At 41.1% G+C, this 26,394-nt stretch overlaps 1 protein-coding gene across 2 annotated transcripts; it reads right to left on the reverse strand.

Moving 5' to 3' along the window:
* Positions 1-807: 807 nt before the first annotated feature.
* Positions 808-25,768, reverse strand: cog1 (component of oligomeric golgi complex 1). 2 transcript variants are annotated; one of them, XM_036590199.1, is made up of 16 exons: positions 25,410-25,768; positions 21,415-21,659; positions 19,449-19,630; positions 18,266-18,439; positions 17,312-17,468; positions 16,279-16,489; positions 12,345-12,557; positions 11,374-11,961; positions 10,674-10,820; positions 8,909-9,070; positions 8,221-8,345; positions 7,892-8,000; positions 6,760-6,869; positions 4,940-5,021; positions 4,720-4,771; positions 1,142-1,270 (listed from the first exon to the last, which is right to left on the reverse strand). In XM_036590199.1, exons 1-15 carry the CDS (start codon positions 25,716-25,718, stop codon positions 4,766-4,768), a joined length of 2,820 nt encoding a protein of 939 aa, XP_036446092.1. In that variant the 5' UTR covers positions 25,719-25,768; the 3' UTR covers positions 1,142-1,270; positions 4,720-4,765. The 2 variants fall into 2 exon arrangements, with proteins under 2 accessions (XP_036446091.1, XP_036446092.1); XM_036590198.1 differs by lacking the exon at positions 4,720-4,771 and having other exon boundaries at positions 808-1,270.
* Positions 25,769-26,394: the final 626 nt, after the last annotated feature.

A 26,394-nucleotide genomic window follows, 5' to 3' on the forward strand; every position in this document is an offset into this window, starting at 1 on the left:
CCAAAATGGTAACTTTACAGGAGAAGGAAAAAACATACTTTACTTTTAATGTAAGTCAATGGAACCAGACTTTTTTCCAAGTCATTTTGGGCCGTTTCTTTTGGTCCATTCGTCATGGAATTAGCACACAATGTAAAGGGCAACAGGCATTTTTAAATTATGGCAAAAAACTGAAAAAAGACAAAAATGCAGATTCGATGTTTTGTTCCGACAGCAGCAATATGTTACAAAAACAGGCCGTTTTGAGTTCGCTGTTTTTGTGATGTCACAAAAACGAACACATTTATATATCTGCCTGTTCAGCATTCAGCAGTTTAGCCCCACCCATTCACTAAAAAGTGGGCTGCTTTTTACAGCCAATCAGAGCAGCACTCCTTTACATAAATCAGTCTAAAAAGCCCAGTAGCAAAAACAGCCTAGAATAAAAAAAAGAACTTAAAAAATGAAGAAAAAAAATAGAAATTATCTGTGACTGTTTTTAGTACCAAAAACACATAAATGTCATAATTGGACCCAGAATTAAATACAAACAGACTAATGCAGATTTAGGCCCTTTAATGTTGTCACTCTTTCACTAACGACCCAGCAAAGCCCTTAGATTGTGCTTGTTTAAGGTTCTGTCTTGTTCTTGTTCTTGTTTGTGCGTGTTCTGTACATATGATTGATCTCTAATCACCAATAAAGATCCATAGCTCATTATGGCTTACAGTAATGTTGTTACGCCTACACTCTTAACAAAGATCTCAAAGGGTTCTTTAGTAAAGACAGTGGTTCTGTATAGATCCATGAACACTCAGAGAACAATCTGAGTGTGATATTAGCCCTTTAACACATTTTTGAGAGATCCAGTTGCAAAACGGCCCAATTAGTGAATATCAAATATCATTGTACTACATAATGACACGAGGAAGTGCAGAGATTGAGGTCATTTTGCAGCTAACCGATTCACACGGAGCCCAAATGTTATATTTTAATACTTTATTTTTTTCCAGTATAAGAAAACAATCATCCCAAAACATATTTATACATAATATATTATTTCTACAGCCTTTTATGTGTTAAAAAACCTTGAACTTCACCCCAAAAACAACCCGAAAACAAAATAAAGCAAAACAAAAGGAAGGAATTAGTACTATTTGGCCATGCCGGAGAGCCAGCCCAATTTAAAGAGGGAGGGGCCAGCGGGTTCTTCATCCTGATTGGCTAACTGCCTGAAAAGGTTTCCCGGGCAGAAGGTGTCTTCTGGGGCTGGAGTGGACGAGGGAGCTGCCTAAAAAACGAAAGAAAAAAGAAATAAAAAAAGAGCACAGACTACAGGTATAGATATATAATGACAGGATTAAAGCGATAAGTAAACAAAAAAAGTCCAGTTTAGATCATCCCAAATGTGCTCGATACGGGTTTGGTGTCTGAAGTTTGCTTCTTTAGTCAGTAATATCACTCCAGCAGGTTCAAGCCAACGTCATTCAGCTCATGTGCCGACACTTGTCTTGGTTTTTCTTTGAGAGTTTTACGCTAATTCAGTCATTTTGTTTGAGTTTCCCATAAATTTGTGATACATTTGTGTTGGGCTAACGATATACAGGGTGTCCCAAAAAAATGACATCATTTGAGATGTGAGTATCTGAGTACCTACATGTCCTGGCAAACGAAATTAAATAGGCTTCATGTTGAACAATACAAGATTTAGTTATTAAAACTCGAACAAGAAATTCAGAGGGATGTAGATTTTATAACCGATTTCAAAGCTTTACAAATGTAATATCTTCCGATACTGGTGGTCCAGATCCCTTTGCGCTGCACAGACAGCCGTCCTCTTTGAGTTTTTTGTGCCGCGTCCAAATCTGCTTTCCAGTTGGTGCATTTTTAGTGAATTTTCTGAAAAATGCTGCTGCTCACACTCGTTTGACTGTGTTCGAGCATATTCTAACACACACAACGCCTTTTCATTTCTAGTGAACGCCGTTCTTCACCCTGAAAAACATTAAGAATTAAACTTAAAATTTGAGATCATTTGAGGGAGAGTTGGCTGTTATTAGACTACAAAATGAGGCCAATTTTTTTGGGACACTCTGTATATTAAGCTTTAGGCTAAAACAAACTGGTTTGAACACATTTAGAGATTCACAGGGTAAATTTTACACAAACTACAGCTGATGTGGCTCTGGGTAAACTAATGGGTTATGTAGACATACAGCTCAGTTAACTAACCCTTAATACGGGGGGCTTTATGTGTACATTTACATTACATGTGCAGGAATAAAACCTTAAACTGAGCATAATAAAAAGCTTTACACTAAAACAAACTTTAGTTTTTGAACGTATACCTGCTGAAAAACCCACAGAACCCATTAAGAGTTTCTTTTGGTTTCTGATGGTTTCACTATGTGTTTTGGTTTATGGTTTAACCGTCATATTCGTCATAACTTTCATATTTCATAAGCTACATTCTAAAGGTGGGGGTCGAATGAGAGCTGTAACTGTCTTCTTTCCAGTCAAATAGATGGGTGATGTAATTTTAAAGCTGAACTCTTTTCTACTGAAAGTCGACCCATTTTTCCACAAATCTGGGCTATAAACTATAAACAGATGGCGTCTCTTCAGTGATCTGCTCTGTAAAAATGATTTTTATAAAATAATACAAAGGGTTTCTAAGATTTTTGGCTTTCCCCAGTAAATTGTAAGCATAAAGCAATATGTGTGATCATAAAACACATTTTCTGTTAATGTGAGGGGAACTTTTACCAAAATAAATAAATAAACAAAATAATTTACATTTATTTCATGCAGTTACTGAATAATTTGCCTTATGATTTGGTCATGTAAATTCAGATGGGCAAACCAAAATATACCCTGATCAATAAGGGGTTAACAGTGGTTGATTGGTATATTGTCAGCGGTCTGATTGGTAATACGCATGGCGACACAGACAACCAGCACAAACACTCACTGTTTCATGTATCGGAGACGTTGTAAATGAGGAGATCGGCCACTGGTTGTAGTATGAGTGTGACGCTCTTTCCTATAAGGACTTTGTTTACGTGGCACAGTCGCGCTGTCCTACTGCGCATGAGCTCCACTGGCCTGAAACCGCTGGAGTGAAACTGTGGGTGTAAATCTGCAGCTATGACTCGGACCCCTCTCTCTTTAGTTTCAGCGCTGGAGCTACGAGGCTGGAATGAAAGCCACACCCCACACATTAATTAATAGACTTGATTATGCGTTTCTGACGCTGTTAATCTATAAACATGGCCTAAATACGCATGAACTTAGTCCATACCAGTGAGTCATACAGCGTCAGAAACCACATAATGAAGTCTACTAGAGATACTAAACACCTCCACACAGTTGGAGGCATTTAGGCCTGCAGCTAGCACCATGCTAATTGGTGGGGTATAAGCTTTTTATCACTTCTTAGCTACATTAGCCTTGTAGCTCTGGTGCTAAAACTAAGCAAGCAAACTTCAGACACCAAACATGTCCTGGCTGATGGAGGTAAGGAGGAAACTGTTCAGCTGAACAATCGCTTTAAGGCTTACCACAGCTGAGAGATACAGTTACAGCCATTATGTTTATAAGAGGGTAACTGACTGACTGAGGAAGCGTTTTTATGCACCGATCAATAAGAGAGGGCTCGAAATTAACGGCTGCCCAGTTGAACTAGACAGCATTATTGCATATTGTGACGTTGTTTACCACAGTAACCATTAATATTGTCATATTTCCCAGCCCTCCTATTTAGTATTTGGAGGATTTGTCCTTTTTTAAGCCACAAAAATGATTATCTAAGTACTGTTCAGTTGGCTACTTGCCTGATTTCAGTTCATTTGTGCCGTTATTGTTTATTAAAACATCCCCTACTGGATACAATTCAAACTGCAGTAATAAACGTACTTTTACTTTTAATTATGGCTAATTATGTAACACAAATACAACTGTTTTTAATAGCGCTTGTGAATCAGCATTCAGGTGCTCATTTAGAAACACCAGTGAGTATCTGAGGCCTGTTAAATACTGTTTGGGGCAGCCCTACAAAACGGGATACAACTCAAATCCTAGGCAAATCTCGTCTCCAGGCTTTTATTTTACTGTTCTGTTTAAAACATTCGGTTATGAAAAGGAACAAATACGAACTTTTCACCTGGAGAAACATATTTAAGGTTCACAATCAGACCTTAAAACCACTGTTGGAGCTTTGAGGGAACATTTACACTGTTTGTACCTTGATGAAGTAAAAATGTATCTGCACTGAACCTTTATTTCTAACAGTGTACTGTCTAAACTGTTTAACTGTGGAGTTAAATCTATAAATAACCTCTCCACTTTACAACATGACCAACAAAGTGACCGCTCTTTCAGATTCAAACGCCATTAAATAACTGTTAAAACAAAGATGGACTAAAAAAAAAAAATGTGGTCAAAAAATGATATTGTCATCTTTGGCAAATAAAGCCTGATGCATATTTGCCAAACCTGGCAACCACTTTTAAGAGTTAGCATAAAGCCCAGTAGAGCTGTTGGTCCTGCATAATCCGATATTCCTGAGGTGAACGGCCAATCAAAAGGTGCTTTTCACACTCGGTTAAAGCCTGGAACTTTCAGCCAAAGCTGAGCCAACAGTGGTTTAGTTTTAGGGCCAGAAGATGCAAATGCAAAGTTCTCGCAAAAACCACACTGCAAGCAGAACCACAGCAAAACCACACAGCATTATAACATCACCGAGATCCTCCAGATCCACCGGCTCACCTCCTCCAGACTTCACAACTCAAAACTGAAAAATGCAAAGCAGGAAACTGCTGGTTTGAAGAGGCACGAGAAGATAAAGTTCATCACAGCTTGACCTTCACACTGTAATTCTGCTTTATGAAGAAAGGATCCTGCATGTCTGAGTGGGCCCTGTTTTCATACGATACACACTAACAGCCTGGTTTACACTTACGAGTGGTTTAGTGATGTCTGTCGCTCGAGATGTTGATTTGGCTTTCCTGGAGTTGGTCATACTCAGCGGCAGCAGACCAAACCTAACAGACACACAGCAAAAGAGGAGAACAGCAACAGTGTTAGAAGTTACATAATCAGAACATGTATCATTTTAACTTTGAAAGCTATTATAAGTAAAAATACATATGGACAAGATTAGATCTTAAAGGGGAATTCCACTTTTTTCCAAAATTTGTCCGTAATTAAATGGTTAAGATGTAAACAAAGTCACTGAGAGTCAGAACTGTTCACAGTGGTGGTGATAGGAACCAGATGTCCACCTCTAAAAGCTCCCTCACAGAAAGTTGCTACATGAAATGGTTATGAATTCACTGCCTGATGACTGAGACACTGTTTTATGATAGTTTTGGGAAGATTTTTGCTTAAAATACACCGTATATATACTGTAAAATATACGTCACTGTCCAATATAAAACAAGTATCTCCAAAATGGTAACTTTACAGTAGAGGGCACTGTAGCTCTTAATATAAGTTAATGTCAAGAGATTTTATTCCAAGTGATTTTGGAGCATTTCTATTGGTCCATTTATCACGAAATTTTTTACATGATGTAAAGGATAGCTGCCGTGTTTAAATTATGCAGAAAAATAAAAATCAGCAAAAATGGAGATACATGGTTTTCATTGGACAGCGACAATGTTTCATAATCCACTTATGATATAGCAAAATAGTCCCCAAAGAAAACTTATTATTTCAGATTTTCCACTATTTTCCATCATCAACATTCCATATAAACTCAGAAGACTTGTGTAGGTTCACTGGTGGTTCTGGATAGCAAATAAAATGTCTATATTTGTGTTGTCGTCATGGCGACCCCTGGTTCCTATCACCACCACTGTAAAGACATCTGAACCATTTCACACCAAACCACTCTGAATCTCTCTGTTTACATCTCACACACTGAGTTATGGGAGAAATTTGAAAATTTGAAGAATATAGTTTTAGGTCTGATCTTGAATCAGAGTTGACAGGCAGCTTCACTGAGGAGCTGCCACTTAAGATTACAGGCTGTGATTGGACGTTTATTACAGCCACACCCCCTTTCTTCAGAAGAGGGCTGTGATTGGACAGTGACTGAATGATGGATTATATACTTCTGACAGAAAGTCAGTATTTAATTCTAAAACAGAGAATTTAAACAAAAAAAAATGCATTAAAGAGATATTAAGCAGCAGAGCACTGAGGAATAATAAAGACTGTCCCTCAGTTTTCTGCACAGAACTAACAGTAATGTCATTTTCGTTTTGAATATCAGGGTTTTTCCACTGTTATGACTGACCGTCTGGTTTAAATATACTATAACTTTGCAAACACTACACTGTTAGAAATAAAGGTACATTTTTACTTCATCAAGGTACAAACAGTGTAAATGTTCCCTCAAAGCTACAACAGTGGGTTTAAGGTCTGATTCTGAACCTTAAATAAGTTTCTCCAGGTGAAAAGTTCGTATTTGTACCTTTTCATAACCGAATGTTTTAAACAGAACAGTAAAATAAAAGCCTGGAGACGAGACGGGGTGTGTGGAGTCAGTACAGCTTAGAACATATCATTTCAGTGGATTATGGTTCAGTTATGTTCCCTGACTAAAGGTACTGAGATGGAGCCTTGAGGGTTCCACCCCAGTGACAAGAGGGGAACTGACCCAGTGACAGTCTAGTACCTTTATTTCTGAGAGTGTAAAAATGTCGATGACTTTCTTTTATGTAAAACACAGTGGAGTCTTCAGAATGGAGCTCACAGAGCTGTAAACATGCTCACCGGATCTGGCTGCTGGCCAGAGGAAGGATGTTGTACGGTTCCTGAGAGCCGACGCTGCTGCTTCTGGGAGCAAACTGCTTCTCTGTGCCGGTTAAAAGGCCTAAAAGCACCTGCAGATTACATGACGTTCACGAGAGGAACGGTGAGATACGATAACAACATCACAGCGTTACGGTGCAGCAGCATATTCAACCGGAAATGAAGCGAAAGACGTCTTCAGCTCGTTACGGGAACAACTTCATAATTTCGACTTCAGATGACGGGATCTGCGGCTGTTTATCAAAGATCAAGTCAAAAATATCTTCACACATAATCAGTTTTGACGTTGGATGTTTTTGGTGTTTTTTTCTCTGCGGAAACGAACAAAACATCCTGATTGACACTCTTAGCAAAAAGGGCTCTATGTAGTACCAAAAAGGGGTTTATTGGCTTGTAACAATATTGGACCCCCTTTTTAGTGTTAAAAAGAACCCTTTTTAAAAATAATCTATATAGAACCATCTACAGCACCTCCTTTATCAATCTGAAGAACGCTTTCACGATGCACAGAACCCTTTAATCATGCCAAGAGTTCTTTGAGTGTTCATGGTTCTATATAAAACCATGCTCTTCACTAAAGAACCCTTTAAGAACCATCATTAAGAGTGTAGAGCCGTACATTATATTCAGTATATACATCAGATAGAGGTGAATAAATGCAAACGTAAGTTTATTAAAGCGGCTACATTTTTATTTAATATTTATTAGCTAAATGATGGGAGCTGGTATATAAGAATAAAATTAATATAAAATGAATACGCTCTTAAAAAGGTGGTTCTTTAGTGAAGAAAATGGGTCTATTAGGAACCATGAACACTCAAACAATCCTTTGCGTGATTAAATTGCTCTTTGTATGATGAAAGGGCTCTTCTGATTGATGGATTATATATAGCACCAAAAAGTTTCCACTATTGTTACAAGCCAAAGATCCCTTTTTGGTACTACACGGAACCCTTTTTGCTAAGAGTGTAGTTAAGTGGTATTTCCTGTGTTACCACACTGAATGTTAAGGTGGAAAGTGTTCAGTTGTAAATATTTACTCATAATTTTACTAAGTAAAGCGTTAAACTGTCTGGAAACTCCCTCTGCTTACTGAGGTTCTCTGGGTGAGGCGGTTCAGGTTGCTGTTGAGATGCGGGGTGAACACGTCCAGGTCAAAAGGGTCAATGTGACCCTCCAGTGAGTCACAAATCTGCTGGATCCTAAAAAATAAAAGGGAACAGGCGCAAAAGCATCACAAGGTGAGTGATGTGGAGGAGGTGAAGATAATTCTACTGTTTCTAAACGTCGACACGTCCAAACATCAGGGAAAAGACATTTAAACAGTGATTAAAAAGCCACACAGGACGTTTCATGAGTTCTGGTTGGTGTTTGAACCTGTGCTGTAGAGAAGAAGAGGTGAAAGGTGAAGTGTGGGGGTACCTGGGGTCCTGCTGCGATCGGGAGCTTTTCCCCTCCTCCAGCCGAGAGCCCAGAGTGGCTGAGAGGAAGCGCAGGTCAAACAGCAGCTGCAGTGCTCTGTTCTGAGTGATAGGGGGCGCTGCGTCCTGAAACAGACAGAGGGATTTACCAAACTTGAAAAAGGAGAAGGGGAGGGAGGTCAAAAGGAAAAAGTAGTGAGAAAATCAGAAAAAAAACGAAAGAAAAAAAAAACAAAGCCAAAGACAAAAAAAAAAGAAATTGAGAAAGAAAATCAAAAGAAAAGAGAATAAAGAACAAAGTAATGTAAAAGAAAGAAAAATAAGAAAATAGAAAGAAAGTTTGTTTATAGAGCACATTTCATACACAAAGGCAGTTCAAAGCATTCCATATAAATAAAAGCAAAAGTAATTTAAGGTAAATAAAAACAAGAGTTAAAAATAATTACATTTAAATAAATTCAGTGAATATAAAGCAACAAACACAGTGAAAGAACAGAAATAACTAAAGGAAGCTAAAGAGCAGTAGCTAAAGAAAGAAAGAACAGAAGAATCAGAAAACAGGGAAATAAATTAGAAAACAGAAGCTAAAATAAAAGAAAAACAAAATTAGAAACAATGAAGTAAAAAAGAAAAAGAACTGAAGGTCAGGAATGAAGCCGTAAGGCGTCTCTGCTGGGCTGTGGGCTCACCTTGCTCTCTGAGCGCTGAGTGAGCTTCTCGTACTCGGTCAGCACCTGATCCATGCAGCCCCTCAGCAGCTCCAGCAGAGTGACCTTCGGCAGAGCGTGACCTCCGACCCTGTTCGCCTCCAGACACAGCCGGAACAGCAGAGACTGAACGTACCACGACGGCTGAGGAGAGGAAAACAACAACAACAAAGTTGATGCACATTAATCACTGTATTAGTAATATTGATGCACATTATTACTGTATTAGAGCTGGACTGGTTTACTAGAGACGGCCCTGCAGTGAAAGTCTGTAAGGAATTCCACTCGCTGAGTCATACATAATAAATCTGACTGATCTGATTGATATTGATATTCCCAAATTACCCCAGATAGACCATCTAAACATCATCGAGCCAGGCGTTCAGGTCAGCGTTAAGATTAAAATTATACTCATAATTTATCAAATGTCGTTTAACAGGACTGACTGCCTCACATGAGGCGCCTTTAAGATTAAGTTTCATTTTTCTTCTATTTCTAAATTATGTCATCACCAAATATGTTGTGGATTACAGTAGCTCTGTTTTGAAGGCGTGGATAAAGTAAACACGCCTAGTCGGACTCAGTTGTCTTCATCTCTCAGCCGGTGCTGCCGTCTATTAGCAGGTCTTTGTTATTACATTACAGTGAAGTCGATTTAGAACAGGAGTACTATTACTGAGGGATGAGGGAGCGCCGGGTTCAGCAAACTATTTCAGATATTTCTCCCTGGAATAATAAAATAATAATAATAATAATAATAATAATAATGATAATAATAAGTCATTCCATTCCTTATAATTAGCAATAAGAACAATAAAAAATACTTTCTTTTTTGATATGACATCTATTCTGGCTGTTAATAGCCTTTTTTATTTTTTATTTTTTTATTTATTAAGATATTTTGTTTTCACCTCTGTCTCTTTTAAGCATCAGACATCTGCTGTAGTTAATATCCAGATTACAGTGACCTGTAGACTAAATGCGCACACAACCTGTAAGCTACTGCATGCAGTTGTTTATATGTATACACAAATACTAAACTCCTAATAATTAAAACAATTATTAAAATAATTATTAAACTATTAAATAATTGTTAAAATAACGTAATGATAATAAAGTAGTCACCCAGAGATGGGTGGGTAAGCTTGGGATTATAAATAAATAAATATATACTAACAAACCAAATAAACACATACATACATACATACATACATATGTACGTACATACATACACACTTAAATAAAAAAATAGTTTACTTTATAACTTAGCAGACTACGGACACTGCAGACGCTCCCCATGGAAAACTAATTCAGCTCCAAAAGGGCTTTACATTCTAAAATAAATAGTGATGGGACATTACCGTGTTCGATGATACACGGCAGTATAAAAATCAATGATGACCACTTTAAACTCCAAACAGCCCGGTACAATTATTGCCTTAAAAAAATATTAAAATGTCGGCCTCGCAGAAGTTAATAGTTCTATTGCTGCAGTTCCCACCCTGCGACGCGTTTACACAGTAAAGGCTGCAGTGCAGTAACTTCACATCCAACTACACCACAGTGGAGTTTTGGGGTTATAATGAAATACAAGCTGTTCAATGAAACGTCTATCAGTATAATAACTGTAGTGAAATGATTTCAAATCTACATCACTGGTTTGCAAAACATGCCAGTGCACACGACAATAATACAGAATACTGTGAGACGTTCACTGATATTAACAGTGTCCTGCTGAGGTGTTTACCTGTACAGGCAGGTGGATTTTGGACATGATGGTGTTTCCTGTCTCCGCCTCCTCTTGGATCTCCAGCTCCTCCCAGTGCGTGGCAGTGGCCAGGACAGAGCCGGCCGAGCCAGCGTGGAGAGAACCCGCAAAACTGCCCAACAGTGCCTAACACAGATCACAAATCCCCAAAAATGTAAACATTATATATTCATTTTTTTATCTTTATAATCTTTATTTTTTACTTTTTTTTTAAAATTAATATTCAGAATGAAGTTCTAATAAAATTAATAAACAGAATGGAATTCCAATGAAATTAACATCCAGAGTTAAATTCTAATAAAATTAAATAAAATGAGGACCCAGAATGCCTGGTATTTTAAGAAATTATTGTAAATATAACCTTATAGTATGTATATTATATATATTTATATATTATATAACATTTAATGACTTCTTCGCTTTCCTGAAAACTTTACTTATTTACCTTTTTTTTAACTTTTTTTTTTATTATTTATTTTATTTTTATTTCTTCTGGTTTTGTTTACAGTCCAGTTTATAGTATTTCAATCTACACTGTCTAGCAGTAACAGCACTGATATATATGACGAATGGGTATCATAAAGTCGTTATAAAGTCGGACTATGGTGACAATCGTGTAAACTGGACAGTAAACAGTAAACAGGTGACGTATCTTCAGAATCTGAGTGGTCAGTCTGACCTTGGACACAGCGCTGCTCCAGATGCGGTACGCCTCCATACTGCAGGCCAGCAGCTCCTCCTTGAGTCCGGCCCATTTCGCCTGAGTTGGACTAAGCTCCGTCCCTTTGACCGCACCTCCTTTGCCCAGCTTTTTGCCCTGCCGGGGGGTTCCTCTGCCCGCAGCATCCACAGCGCCGCCCTGCTGGCCCAGCACGCACTGCCTCAGGCTGGGACACAACTCCCCCAGAGACTGACACAGCCGCGCCATGAACAGCGCTGAGCTCATTCGGCCCGAACCGGCGGGGTCGGCCTGCAGCCCGGTCAGCTCGGAGCGAACGCTGGACAGGATGTCCCTCACGCAGGCAAGGCAGTGCGCCCTCAGAGCCTCCTCCACAGCGCCGGAGTCTGTAAAGCGGTTGAAGGAGGGCGTGGCCGGCGCCAGCGCGCTCTCAGACTGATCCTTCGCAGCCGGTTCTGGAGGTAAATAGTGCTGCAGGTCCTCCAGCTTGACCTTCAGCTTAGAATCAAGGGCAGAGCAGAAACTCTGGACGCAGGGTGTGAGGGCCTGGGTCTTCATGGACAGACCGCTCTTTGCCTGAGGATACAGCTGCACAAAACAAATATCAAATCAAACAAAATATCAGGAATATATGATGCAGAATAAATATCATCCAGAACGAAGTTCTAATAAAATTCATCTTCTTATTGAAATTCTAATAAAATTATCATTCTGAATGAAGTTTTAATAAAAATTAACATCCAGAATGAAGATCTAATAGAATAACGAATGAAGTTCTAATAAAATGAAATCAAGAAATTATTGTTAATAGAACATTATAGTACATTATTTAACATGTAATAACTTCTTGATTTTCCCCAAAACTTGAACTATTAAACTTGAACTACTTTACAGTATTTCACTCTACACTGTATAAATTATTACTGAATAAAATTAGAGCAATTTTATATCTATATGTGGTGCTGTGTTACCTGCGGGCCACGCTGGGACACGCTGACCCACGCCGCGTCGCTCGGCAGGTCTCCCTGAGACTCCGTCCACAGAAACGCAGCCACATCGCTCTCGAACTGGGCGCCCCGGCCGAACACTCCGGACTGAGACTGAGCCTCCAGGTCCCGCAGGGCGGAGGACAGGAGCTGCCTGGAGCTGCTGGAGATCCCCTCCATGCCCTCCTGGGTGATCGCCTGCAGACACACCACCAAACATCAGCAAACCACATTACACTGCGGTTACACTCGACCCTGCAGCCCTCTGTCCTCTTACTGCACTCAGAATATCTGTTCACAAAATATGATCTGACACATTCAAAAGTTTGGGCGCTCCAGATCAAATGACCTGTTTTCAGGGTTGGGCAATATAATATTACACAACGGTTAGTTCTGGCCACGCAAGCTGATTGGTTGAGAAGATGTTATTTCGCCATAACATCAGGTTTATTCACAAACACTGTATCACTCCGCTGAGACGCCGTTTCTAAGCAACGACTCTGACAGCTGTAGGAGACGCTCAAGACATCTGAACGTTTTTACTTCTTACTTTGCCACAAACAGAAAATGGACACTTTTAAGATCACATTTGACCGACAGCCGATTTGGTCAGACTCTGAAGATGAGACGACACTAAACTCCCAAACTGTCATCACCACTGAGCAGCTTTTCAGTCGGCAGCTGTGACAGAAGAACAGCTGAACAACCTGGAATCAGGACCCAATACCATTCGCCAAACGTGTAGTCTGATCTTCAGAGTCTGACCAAATCAGACTGAGCCATAAAACTGCCGCAATAAAAAGCTGCTCAGTGGTGATGACAGTTTGGGAATTTAGTGTAAGGAGCTGGAGAACGAACTGCCGGCTGTGCAGCGAGTGGGCGGAGCTCGTTACTCTGACGTAGCAACAAGCTGCTCGTTAAGGAACTATAATTTGGTGAAGGATCTGCGAACATTAAAACATATTAAACGCCGCGTTCACGGCCCAGTTTATTAATTTATTACTGTATTTATTTAACTGTTGTATTAAAGCAGTAGAACACTCGAGGAGTGTGTTATCACCAATAACATCACGGCTGTGATGATCTACGGCGACCAAATCACAGCCGTGATGTTATTTCTCAATAACACACTCCCTCTCGGGTTCTACCGCTTAAATATTTTATTGTTATCGTGAGAAACTGTCACAGTATGTTCTTCTGAACATACCGTGGATGTCATACGGACGCCTGTTTAACTGGATTTGGTGCAGTGCGGTTTTCGATGAGCTGTAACTCATCTAACAAACAACAAACTGTGTCTGCACTGACACTCTGAGCCAGTCAAACCAGTGACATCCGCAATAAAACACTGCAGACACTGGGTGTGGCAGGTAGGCCTGTGACAACTGTGAACCTACAGCTAGACAATTTAATGACCACATAAATAACTGTGATTAACAATTTAATAGTGTGTTTTGTTCACTGTATTCATTATAAGTACACTGACGTGCCAAAAGTTACGGAACAGGGACCAGTATTGTATCGGACCCCCTCTAGCCTGGCAAAGTGCAGCAACTCGACGTGGCATCGATTCAGCAAGTGGACGGAAGGCGTCTGGAGGGATGTTGAGCTGTGTCGTCTGGACAGCCACCCACAGCACTGCGGTGTTTGTAGGTGCAGGATCTCTAGTGTGAACAGATCTCTGCACCACATCCCATAAATGCTCGACGGGGCTCATATCAGGCGCACATGCAGACCACAACATTCGTCAGAACTCTCCAGAAGAGTCCTCGAATCAATTCTGGACAGCTTGGGCCTGATGGCACAGTCCATTACCCTGCTATAATATTCCATCGTTTTGGGGGTACATGAAGTCCATGAAGGGCTGCACATGGTCCGCAAGAAGTGAACCGTAGCGGTCACCAGTCAATGACATGTTTAGCACCCCACACCACTGAACCACCACCAGCCTGCAGAGCCTTCTTGACAACTGGGGTCCATGGCTTCATGGGGTCTGCGGCAATCATGAACCCTACCATCAGCCCCAAACAATCAGACCATGCAATGTTGCCAGTCCTCTAGGGCAGGGATTCTCAACTTGTTTCTATTCTTTTGGCTTCTCCTCCCTTTTTTAACGTTTCTGCAAACGTATCATTTAACACAACTGCAAATTCTGGGACCTGTGATGGGGACCAGAACCAAAATGGAGGGTCTGATCTTTTTCAGGCCCTGATTCTCAGATTTCCAGTGTCAGCATTTGGGAAAAGAAAAAGAAAATTATTTAAAGAGTTGATTTTAGTTATTCTGTGGGGCCGCTATGCTTTGTATTTATAAACATTGGAAAATGTTGAGAACCCCTGCTGTAGGGTCCAGTTAGCAACCTCACGAGCCCAGGTGAGGCGCTGTGTCTGGTGTCTGCTCTTTCATATCCCACAGAAGCTGCAGTGACCTGCGGGATTGTCTCCTGCATTGAATGAGGAGTCGCTTGTCTGTTCACACAGACAATCCTAGCCAGACGCTGCCGGTCACGATCATTAAGCACCTGTGGGTGGCCACTGCGCTGTCCACTGTGGGTAGCAATGCCTTCTGTAACGCTGTGGCACTGTGGATCGAGGAATGTTAAATGCCTGCACACCTTCGGAAATGGAACGCCCCATCCGTCTGGCACCCACTATCACGTCTCGTTCAAACTCCGATTATTCGCGTCGTCTTGCTATAAGAATGCTGGCCAGTGTTCAACCTCACTCACAAGACACACACCTATACAGGTGTGGACATCCCAAACCGTCCCCTGAGGTAAGACCACTTCACATCAGTTTACAGGCTGCTATCCCATGGCTTTCAGCACATCAGTGTCTCATCAAGTCTCATCTGGGTGATCAGCTGTTTTTCCTCCTGCTGTTGACTTTCAGTGACTTCCAATTAACGACAGACACAGCTCGAGTTTAAATAAACGAAACATTGCTCACCACCGCCCCCTAAAGGTGATGTCACTAAGTGAGAAGCTTAGACCTCTGTTTCTGTAAGACTTATTTTCTATAAGTCTCAATAAACGTGTTTCATGCCTTCTTTTATTTACAGGTATTTGCCTCAAACCAACTGATAAAAACACGTGGAAGGTAATAACTAAAAATATTTATCTTATTAAGAAAATAATTGTGATCATCTCAAATAACTGCAATCAGGCAATTACGTAATAACCGTGTCAAGTTTATCTACAGCTATTTGCAGGAGTTTGTTCATGTTTTACTGATTTTTTAAGTGAAAATAGGTTAACATCCTCTGCAGACCGCATACTTCAACACACAATTACTGTTTATTTGAACAACTGTAACCTAGCAAACCTCCCTTACTGCATATCTGCATATCTCCTCTAAACCAGCCCACAACAGCCTAGCTTGCACAAATCCTGATATGTGCTGTGAATAATAGTTTATTTAGACTAATTCCTTTTATATGCAACATACTTGGTGACAAAGTGACTCTGATTCTGATTATTTGCTGAATTTAACATATCTGGGGGTAAAATCTAACATTAAACACAGCCTGTGCAAAATTAGCGGCCCATATTATATTTTTTGCTTTATATTTTCCCAATATGTTAATCTCAGCAAATACATAGAAGCAGAAAAGTGTCATATTTCAGTGTGTTCTCTACAGAGGATGTGTTAACTTTGACTAAGAAAATCAACGCAATGTGTAATCTGACTGTGTTCACACTGTATTTTGCTGCGGTCAGAACAAAATCTTGTATCTCCATTTTTGTCGTTTTTCAGTTTTTGACATAATTTGAAAATGCATGTTGTCTATTACATTATGGGTGAGTTCATGATGAATGGACTAAAAGAAACGGCCCAGAATTACTTGTCTGGTGTGTATATATATATATATATATGAGATGTATCAGCCATGCAGCGCTGGGGTGTTCTGTGCTGTGTACCTGCAGGCGCTGCAGGAAGAGCTGCTGCAGCAGGTCGTCCCACAGACAGAGCGGTTTCTCCAGCAGCCGCAGACACACCGCGCTCCAGTGCAGGCTGATGGATTCACTGCTCAGCAGCTCCCACACAGCGTCCCTGATCGCCGCCAGGGCCTTCAGACTCTTCACATACACCAGCAGACTGCTCACACCGCCGCGGATATCCTCCTTACACCTGCAGCACACAGCAGAGCACTCATCAGAATAATAATAATAATTATTATTACTATTATTTTTTTAGTAGTTTTAGACTGAAGTTCACTGTACTATACAAAGACTCCACCAAGTACTGCACAGATGTTTAAATTATAATTAGCATGCTGGTTTATTCTATTTTTGTTAATTTTTTACAAAAGTGAGAAAACGTGGATGGTTAAGGCACTTTGAAAAGGTGCATCGAAAAACCAAGAGAGAAACATCAGTGAGAGATTTTTTACATAATGATTCCAAACGATTTATAATGACCTCTTAATGTCTTTTAAACTAGCTTCTATATGGAATAATAACCGGAAATGACAACGCAAACATTTTATTTACTATCCAGAACCACCAGTGAACCTACACGAGTCTTCTGAGTTTATATGGAATGTTGATGATGGAAAATAGTGGAAGATCTGAAATAATAAGTTTTCTTTGGGGACTATTTTGCCTCACAGCGCCCTGCATATTATGTATCCCTCCACCATGAATGGAGTTTAGGTTCTCCAAACTATCATAAAACAGTGTCTCAGTCATCAGGCAGTGAATTCATAACCATTTCATGCAATAACTTTCTGTGAGGGAGCTTTTAGAGGTGGATGTCTGGTTCCTATCACCACCACTGTGAACAGTTCTGACTCGGTAAGTTTCTCCAGAACGGAGTGTTTCACACCAAACCACTCTGAACCACTCTGTTTACATCTTAACTACTTAATAATGCAAATTTGAAAATATGGTGGAATTCCCCTTTAAGCCACAGTGTGTTGCTGAGTGCAGATGCAATGTCAAACACACTCACGTGTCGATCCACTGCTGCAGCGTGTCTCTGAGTTGGTCACTCTGTATGGGCTGGGCCAGCGTGCGGAGGACAGGCTGAAAGTCGGTGACGGACGGAGGCAGATATTTAAACCAGCTCCCCGCGCTGCCCTCGCCATGCAGCACCTTGCGGCCTTTAGCTGCAGAACACAGGACATAAACAAAACCACCAGACATCAGCAAACCGCACCACACTGCACTTATACTCGACCCTGCCATCGCTCTGTCCTTTCACTGCACTCAGAGTCAAAAGTTTGGGTGCGCCAGGTCAAATGACCTGTTTTCAGGGGTTGGCAATACGATGATATTTCATCATTATGGTGATAAATTATGTCACAATATCTTTTTCTGAGCATATCGCAGATATCGTCAGTAAGAAACACTGTCTGACTACATGTTTCACTGCAATGTGAGAATAATCAGGCCTGTTTAACTGGATTTAGTGCAGTCTGTGAAACAGTGTACAAAAACACTGTAGCTGTAGGTTTTTTATTATTAGTATTATCATAGTATTTTTATGTGACTTTGCAGTTAACAAAGTAAAACACAACTGTAAAATCTGACTTTGTTATAATTAAAACATTCAGACATCCTTTTAAACACTTACACAGCAAATAACAGCAGTTTAAATCTTAACTTGATTACATTCAATTTGTTTGGTATGATTCAGAATTATTACTGTAATATGCCAAACACACCAATGTAAATATTTACAAATTTATCGGAAGATAATAACAAATAAATGTATACAAAACAAGCACATACATTTTTAAGTGTTACTGTATTGAAGTATAATCAACCATAACATTCCAGATTTAGTGTGGCTGAATCACCACCTCAGATCGACCATGATACATCAATACATCAGTGCCTCCTGTACACAAATCTGTAAATAGAGTATAAAAGCTTGTTTTGTGGTGTTAAATCTTCTCCTGACCGGTGGACGTTGTGGAGGTGACGTTTTCCAGCGTGGTGAAGAGCAAACCGCAGCTCAGCCCAGGCTCCGCCCCCCGACCTCCCTCCGGCGGCAGGTAGAACACGGCATACGCCTGATACAGCGTGGTCACCAGCAGCTCCACCAAAGAGCAGACCTGCGCTTTAATCCCAGCTCCTACACGAATGACAACATGCAAGATTAACATATAGATATATATACATACACATACATTTATACACCGATCAGGCATCCTTGTTTCTACGCTCATTGTCCATTTTATCAGCTCCACTTACTATATAGGTGCACTTTGTAGTTCTACAGTTACAGACTGTAGTCCATCTGTTTCTCTGATACTTTGTTAGCCCCCTTTTACCCTGTTCTTCAGTGGTCAGGACCCCCATGGACCCTCACAGAGCAGGTACTATTTGGGTGGTGGATCATTCTCAGCACTGCAGTAACACTGACGTGGTGGTGGTGTGTTAGTGTGTGTTGCGCTGGTATGAGTGGATCAGACACAGCAGTGCTGCTGGAGTTTTTAAACACTGTGTCCACTCACTGTCCACTCTATTAGACACTCCTACCTTTTCGGTCCACCTTGTAGATGTAAAGTCAGAGACGATAGCTCATCTGCTGCTGCACAGTTTATGTTGGTCATCCTCTAGTCTTTCATCAGTGGTCACAGGACGCTGCCCACAGGACACTGTTGGCTGGATATATTTGGTTGGTGGACTATTCTCAGTCCAGCAGTGACACTGAGGTGTTTAAAAACTCCAGCAGCACTGCTGTGTCTGATCCACTCAGACCAGCGCAACACACACTAACACACCACCACCACGTCAGTGTTACTGCAGTGCTGAGAATGATCCACCACCCAAATAGTACCTGCTCTGTGAGGGTCCATGGGTGTCCAGACCACTGAAGAACAGGGTAAAAGGGGGCTAACAAAGTATCAGAGAAACAGATGGACTACAGTCTGTAACTGTAGAACTACAAAGTGCACCTATATAGTAAGTGGAGCTGATAAAATGGACAGTGAGCGCAGAAACAAGGAGATGGTCATAATGTCATACCAGATCGGTGTATATAGAACATTTTTGAAAAGGGTTCAATATAGCACCATAATGGGTTCTGCTATATTTACAAGCTTGACATCGTAACCCTTTGAGGGTACTGTTGAGGGTACCGTGCTGCGGCTGGTTCAGCAGTTGCTGAATGGAGGCTTTCCTGGCCAGCAGGAAGTCTGCGAGGGCCTGTCGAGGCGAGCTGCCCTCTAGGAGCATGGTGGACACCAGAGCTTCGGCTATAGCCTGGTCAGACACTGCCCGGCCTCGCAGCACCGACTTACTGTCCAGCAGGATCGTGGACCTGGAATATGAAGAGAAGGAGAGGTTCTAAACCTCATGTGTCAAACACAAGACCCATGGGCCAAATCAGGCCTGTGACACAATCCTATTGGGCCTGCAAAATTATTTTAATTTTCTATTAATATTAGCCCATTTCACATGAACTGCACTACAGTTCCCAGCATGCACTGCACCGTAATGTGTGCTCCCACCCCCTCCCCAACAAAGATCTATAGGACAGCACCACAAAAACAAAGCAATAAAAAAAGCCAGGTGTCCAGTTCAAGCAAATGGGCAGTTTTAAAAAATGATAATGTATACTGGGGACATTTAAAGAGGTTCAACAGTATCTGCAGCTGACCTGTAGTCTGTTCTTTTATATAAAACTATTTGTTTTTATTTTAAAATATTTTTGAAATCGCTCAAGTATTCAGTGCCTATTTTTTGCCATTGCAGTTTTGGCATATTTTGAATAAACAGTGGCCAGTTGGGGTCATGGCAAAATTTTAAGTAAAATGAAATAAAAACACAGCTGTCCCACAGATCTGTTGAGATTTTTTAATACGGCCTTTTTAGTGGTTGAGTTTGACACCCCTGATCTAAACCAACAGCACTATCTGATGCCACGTTCACTGAGATAAAATGGCACAGCTGTGTGAACACGGATCTGTCCAAATCAGATCTGATCCACTTTCATATACATTCCCAGATCAGATACATATCTGATATGAGGCCATGTGGCCATGGTATATTTATATAATACATTTGTAAAATACGTTTTTATGGGGTTTACCCCTTTCGCTAGTAATACTACGCACTAGGAGTCATTTCATTCATTATCTGTATCAATATAAATATTTGGACACTTACGCTTCACACAGCAGGTAAAAGTGGCCCAAATCTGATCTTTTTCCTCATATTAGACTCAGATGTGTGTCTGTGCGTCAGTGTGGACAGATAAACACACTGAATCTGACATTTACAGTTCTGATTAGACACTGAAATCCGATACGTATCCGATCTGCGGCAATGCAACTCAGTCTGAATAGCCAGATCAGAATTCATGCAGCTTTTGCGTCAGTCCAACACCACATTCATCATAATTTCTCACTGCTGAGACTCATAAACATTTAGGCTGATGTTTCTGCACCAAAATTAGAAGAAACTCATCCAAAACTGCTCCGTGTTTGAAGAGATTTCTAAAGAAATGTCCAAGCGCGGCCGCAGGAGAACGAGGCTGCAGTGTCAAACAGTTAAAAAGACTGAAAGTAAAGTTTAAAGAATCTGAGGAGCCAAAGAAGTGACCGCGCCCTTTTGACGGCTCGAACACATTCTGGGTGGTGAGCCCAGCTCTCAGTCAGTGAAGCTTCATGATGGCTCCTGTGATGCTGGTGAAGATGAAGCTGATCCTCTGGGAGCGACTGGCGTTCGTTGGCGGTCGTGATTGTTTACCTCTGGATGAGCCGTGAAGCAGCGTGACGCTCTGTTCTTTTGAGCATGTGGGTCAGTTTAGGAGCTGATCTGTTCAGACTGATGATACAGATCACATTTAAAGATAATCTGAACAGCAAAACAACAAAATTTTTTTTGGTGAGAAAATCAGATTTGGGCCACTTTTACCTGCTGTGTGAACGAAGCCTTAAAAGCCGACGAGAAACACAGCAAGTATGTCTAACAGCCTATTTTTTCACAGCTAATTAACTAAAATATATCATTTTTCCACTGGTCTGTTCAGAATGTGCGCTCTCACTGAGATGAATTCCTCGTGTGTGTAAAATACTCGGCGAAATAAAGTGATAACTGTACCTGAAATGTCCGGCCGCTGCCACCTGCCGCACCAGTATGGGGAAGCGTGAGAGGACGGGGCTGTAGTGGGGGCTCCCTCCGTCCAGGTGCAGCTGACGGTGGAGGTGACAGCACAGCAGGTAGAGCTGAGTGGCCTGCAGGTACTGAGAACACTCCATAGCGCTCCATATCCGCTCAGGTATCTCCAGGAGGAGCTTTATCTGCGAGGCTATAGTGTAGAATTTCTCTTTGGACTGTTTCTGATCCTGTAAAACACAGAAAGAGAAGCTTTAATAGAGTTTAAACTGATCAAGGGACAAAGCCATCAAACACAAATCTACAACCTACAACGTTTTAAAGGGGCGTTCCAGCCTAAAATCAGCATTTAGTATGTTATTTTACAGAATTCATGATTTTGGATCCTTTTTTTTGTTTTTCATCGATCAGTTTTCTCTCACTACAGTAGATATTATTTGCAAAACCTGGAGAAAGAGCCCCCCTGGCCACATTGTTGACATTCCGTCAGCTTAACGCAGGGGGGTCTAAACTTTTTTTAAGATTGTGCTGCGTCAAAACTTGTGAGGGCTGAAATATTATTCACAAATGATTAAAAGTATTAAGTATCATATAAAATATCAGTGCATAGAATCAGAGCTTTCAGTGAGCTACCGCGTTTCCTATCACTGTATAAAAGATGCACAAGGCTTCTTTTACTGTTGGATTGCTAGGAGCAACCTGGACTGGTAAGCGCTTAATCACAAATTATTAAATTGTTTAAGAGTAACAATAAAACATGCTTCATGTATTAAGCATACTTCTAAATAATGTCTACTAAACAAAAATCTATAAATCGTTCAGTTGTGTTAGATGATGTTCTTTACGTATCAAATAAATGCAGCTGCCACATTCAGAAACCACTTTATTAAAGGAGAGGAGCAGATTAAACAGCATTAACAGCCGTTATTGTTCCACCTTAAAGGGTTCACATTTCCTGACCTGCTGAATCTGCTCTGATATGAAGTCGGTGCTGTGAGACTCGCGGAGCTGCAGCTGCTTTAGTTTCTCTCCTGAATATTGACGGTAATGTTCTGCTGTGTTTCATGTCTGTTGATGTTAAATTCATTACAGTGTTTTGAGGCTCATTTACTGAAGATTTCAATGAAAAACTATTCAAATTTCCATCAAAATCTACAGTTCTCAGTGTTAGTTTGAACTGCAGTGCACTGGCTGGCAGGTCGCTTATAACACACACTGAAACAGAAGACAGGGGCCGATTAAAATCTGTCCGCAGGCCACATTTGGCCCTGAGGCCATTTCTGAGCTATGCAGAGATTTTGAAAAATGGGTGGAGTTCCCCTTTAATATTAAAACTAACTCTAGAAATACTGTGGCACTACTGTGAGAGGCGAGTATGTGCATTTACAATAGATACATTGATGGTTACAATTTTCATTTTGGCTGGAGTGCCCCTTTAATACGCGATGTTTCTGATTGGCTGCACTGAAACGGGTTATTAATTAATTATTATTATCTCAAATTTTGTCTGTAATTTTGTCGAAACTTGTACAAAACAGTATTTCATAAAGAATCTGAAAACACAACCAACTCAACCAAACACACTGAACAGCTACACACGGTTTGAGGCAAACGTGTGATGATTTACACACTTTGCTATTAGGGTTGGGGGAACTCGATTCTTAGATGCATTGCGATGTGGACGTGAACGATTCTGAATCGATTCACAAATGTCAAAAATTGATTTTCTAAATATTTAATTTATAACGTAATGTTGACGGAACGCAAAAGGCAGAACTTGGAAATGGGTAAGTGCAGCGCCCGGACAGTCTGTGGCGGCACATAACAAAAACACTACTGGATGAGTGAGAAATCCGACCGGCTCCCTCTGCATTAAAGCCAGGTTAGGTCAGGAGTCACAACACAAATGATAAGAAGAGCCATTTTGTCCTTTCAACAAAGTCAAACCAGCTTGGGAGCCACAACATTTATGTCCATCGTGTCTCAGTATGTGATGATGTGTATGTGTATGTCTAGTATCAGCTAAAAAATATAAACAAAAACACAGATTTACTTCGCTCTGCTTTAAGCTTCAGCTCAGCTACAGCCGCTTTTCTCACATCTCCGCCAGGAAACCTTTCCTCAAAAGTAGATCAGTTTATTGTAAAATGTCTCTCAGTGTTCGACTGTTTTACGAGGCTGAAGTCGCTTCTCATTCGCCAGCTACTTCTGCGAATTCTCCCGTTCCACCTTAAATTTTGCCTGATGTGCCAGAGTGTAAATGCTGACTTCATCTTCGCAACTTTTCAGCGTTTGACTGTCTCTCATTGCAGGTTTAACGCACCAGGAAACCGACTGCACTGCTTATAAACGCAAATAAGTCCATTCATCTCCAAGCGTTCGTCTTAAATCTCTCTCTGCCTTTTCGTAGCTGCTAGCCAGGCGAGACTGCGTTGCTGTGTGACCGGCAGTCTGCACGCCAGTTCTCAGTCGTTGAGAACCAGAGCTTTCGCGCTGTGTTGTGCACTTCGGAGCCGAGATGCAGCGTCCAGTCTCGAAGATATTTTACTGACACAGCAACACCCCCCAACGACCCCCCCCCACGACAAGACCAAAGTTACAAAATCTAAAAAATATAAAAGAAAACGGGTAGGTTGTAACGCGCTGCGTGGAAACTCATTACCACTGGATCTCATTTCAACGTAACAGCATTTTATCACAGATGAGTGGCAGCAGCGTCTCATGTGCTCCAAACAAGAGCAGCGAATGAGAGCCTTCCAGTTCAGCCACATCACTTCCATTTGACTTATTAACAAAAGATACTGGAAATAAATTCATTATGGATCATTACAAATAAAAGTCGTCACACAGTGAGAGAACAGAAATCCTCTATTGAAAGAAAATCAATAATCGTTTTATAATCGCATCACAGCCTCAGAATCGAATCAAATCGAATCGTGAGGTGCCCAGAGATTCACACCCCTACTTAGAAATGTGCTAATTGGTGGGTTATTCAATTCAATTACTTGTTAGCTACATTAGCTTCATCGCTCAAGAGCTAAAACTAAAGCAGCAAACTTCAGACACAGAACACGTCTTATTTGATTAGCTACATCTGAGGTGGGCGTGGTGGGGGGCGTGGTTCATGATGGGCGTGGTTTAACATAATTTACCAAACTATCGCTTTAAAGTGACCAAACCGCTCCGAATCAGAAGTTGGTGGAGTTAACGAGCACTGCTACACACTTTACAAAGGCAGTTCTTAAATGGGTTCTTTAGTAAAGGGAATGGTTCTGTTTAGAACCATTTCATGTTTAAATGGTTCTCTGCATGGTGAAATAGTTCTTCAGATTGATGAAGAACGTGTTGTATATGCTTCTATACAAAACATTTTCTAAAATGATTCTATACAGCACTCATAGTTCTGTTTAGAACCATTTCATGCTTAAATGGTTCTATATAGCACTTGTGGTTCTACATAAAATTATTTGCATGACTACATGTTTCTTTACATGCTGAAATGGTTCTTCAGACAGATGGACAATGTGTTGTACGTTGTTCTATACAGCACCAAAAAAGGGTTCTTCCATTGTGAGGAGCTTAACACTGTAAACAACAGAAGAACCCTTTATAGGTGCTAGCTATACAGAACCCTTTTTTTAAAAAGGTTCCATATAGAATCATATACAATCCTTTCTCCATCAATCTGAAGAACAATTTAAGAATGCGAATGGTTCTACTTAGAACTCATGGTTCTAGATAGAATTCTATATAAACAAGTACATTAAAAGATTCTACATAGGATACATGGTTCTAAGTAGAACCATGAGTGCTCTGCAGAATCATTTTCAAAAAAGGTCCCGTATAAATCATACACAACAGATTCTCCATCAATCTGAAGAACCGTTTTACGAAATGGTTCTAAACAGAACCATCCTCTTTACTAAAGAACCCTTTAAGGCCAACTTTTTTAGAGTGTGGTTCCTCTGTAGGCGCATTACCTCCAGTTTGCTGAGACTCTGTGGGGGGTTTCTGGCCTGTTTGAGCTGCTGGCAGTACCGGTCCATGTCCTGGATCGACCGGACCACACTCTCCGAGCACTGCCGCATCTCCCCGATAGTGTCCGCGGCGTCGATCAGGTCTCTGTACCGCTCGCCCACCATCTGCCGGAGCTCCTCTTTCTTCTGCTCGATCTCTCCGCGGATCTTCCGCTCCACTGCGCGGATCTCCTCCGTGCTGTACCGCTCGAACAGCACATTCGGGTCTTTGATGTCCGAGACCCGCAGAGAGTGGGCCGGTACCGAAGCCATGGCTCTCCGATTCCAGAGCTACAACGCCAGAGGTGGGGTTTGTGTTTGTGTTTTTTTTTTCCAACCCGTTTTACGGAACGTCCCGCCTCCCGAAAGCTCTGATTGGTTATCGCCTGCGTTCGGCTCGCTCACAGGAGAAGCGTTCGGGAACTACTAGCCAATCCCAGCTAAGGTGGGCGGGGGCTTGTCTGAAAAGCGGGTGGGAAATGAAAACGACGCCAGCTCCACCTATGAGCTCCACGTCAACACAAGTTCATAGGTGAAAACTAGACTGTTACAAAAAACGACAGAGCGCCCCTACCGGCCAATGCGCTTCACCATCCGAGGGCTGCATGTATAAAATCATCACAAGCAGATCTGTAACCTATCAAAAGCCTACAGATCCTAAAAATTATGGTTCTTCAAAGGTTCTCTAGTAAAAGGAAAGAATATATTTGGCACCATGAGTTCTACAGAAAACCATTTTATGCCTAAATGGTTCTGCGCATGGCGAAATCGTTTTTCAGATCGATGGAGAACGTGTTGTACATGGTTCTACATAAAACTTTAAAAATGGTTCTACATAGCTAGCACCAAAAGGGTTCTTTTACTTTTACTACACGATGTCAAGCCTGTCACAATGAAAGAACCCTGTAAAACGGCAGTGACCTTTAATCACTGTGAGATTGTGTAAAGG

Source organism: Colossoma macropomum, unplaced genomic scaffold (assembly GCF_904425465.1).
Source record: "Colossoma macropomum unplaced genomic scaffold, Colossoma_macropomum, whole genome shotgun sequence".
NCBI classification, from domain to species: Eukaryota; Metazoa; Chordata; class Actinopteri; order Characiformes; family Serrasalmidae; genus Colossoma; species Colossoma macropomum.

Excerpts from the sequence above, each read along its gene's own strand:
- cog1 (XM_036590198.1), bottom strand. The coding sequence starts at position 25,718 with ATGGCTTCGGTACCGGCCCACTCTCTGCGGGTCTCGGACATCAAAGAC. Across the intron at positions 17,469-18,265 it reads CACCTCCACAACGTCCACCG|CTAAAGGCCGCAAGGTGCTG; the intron begins GTCAGGAGAAGA and ends TGTGTTCTGCAG. Across the intron at positions 8,001-8,220 it reads CGATCGCAGCAGGACCCCAG|GATCCAGCAGATTTGTGACT; the intron begins GTACCCCCACAC and ends TTTATTTTTTAG.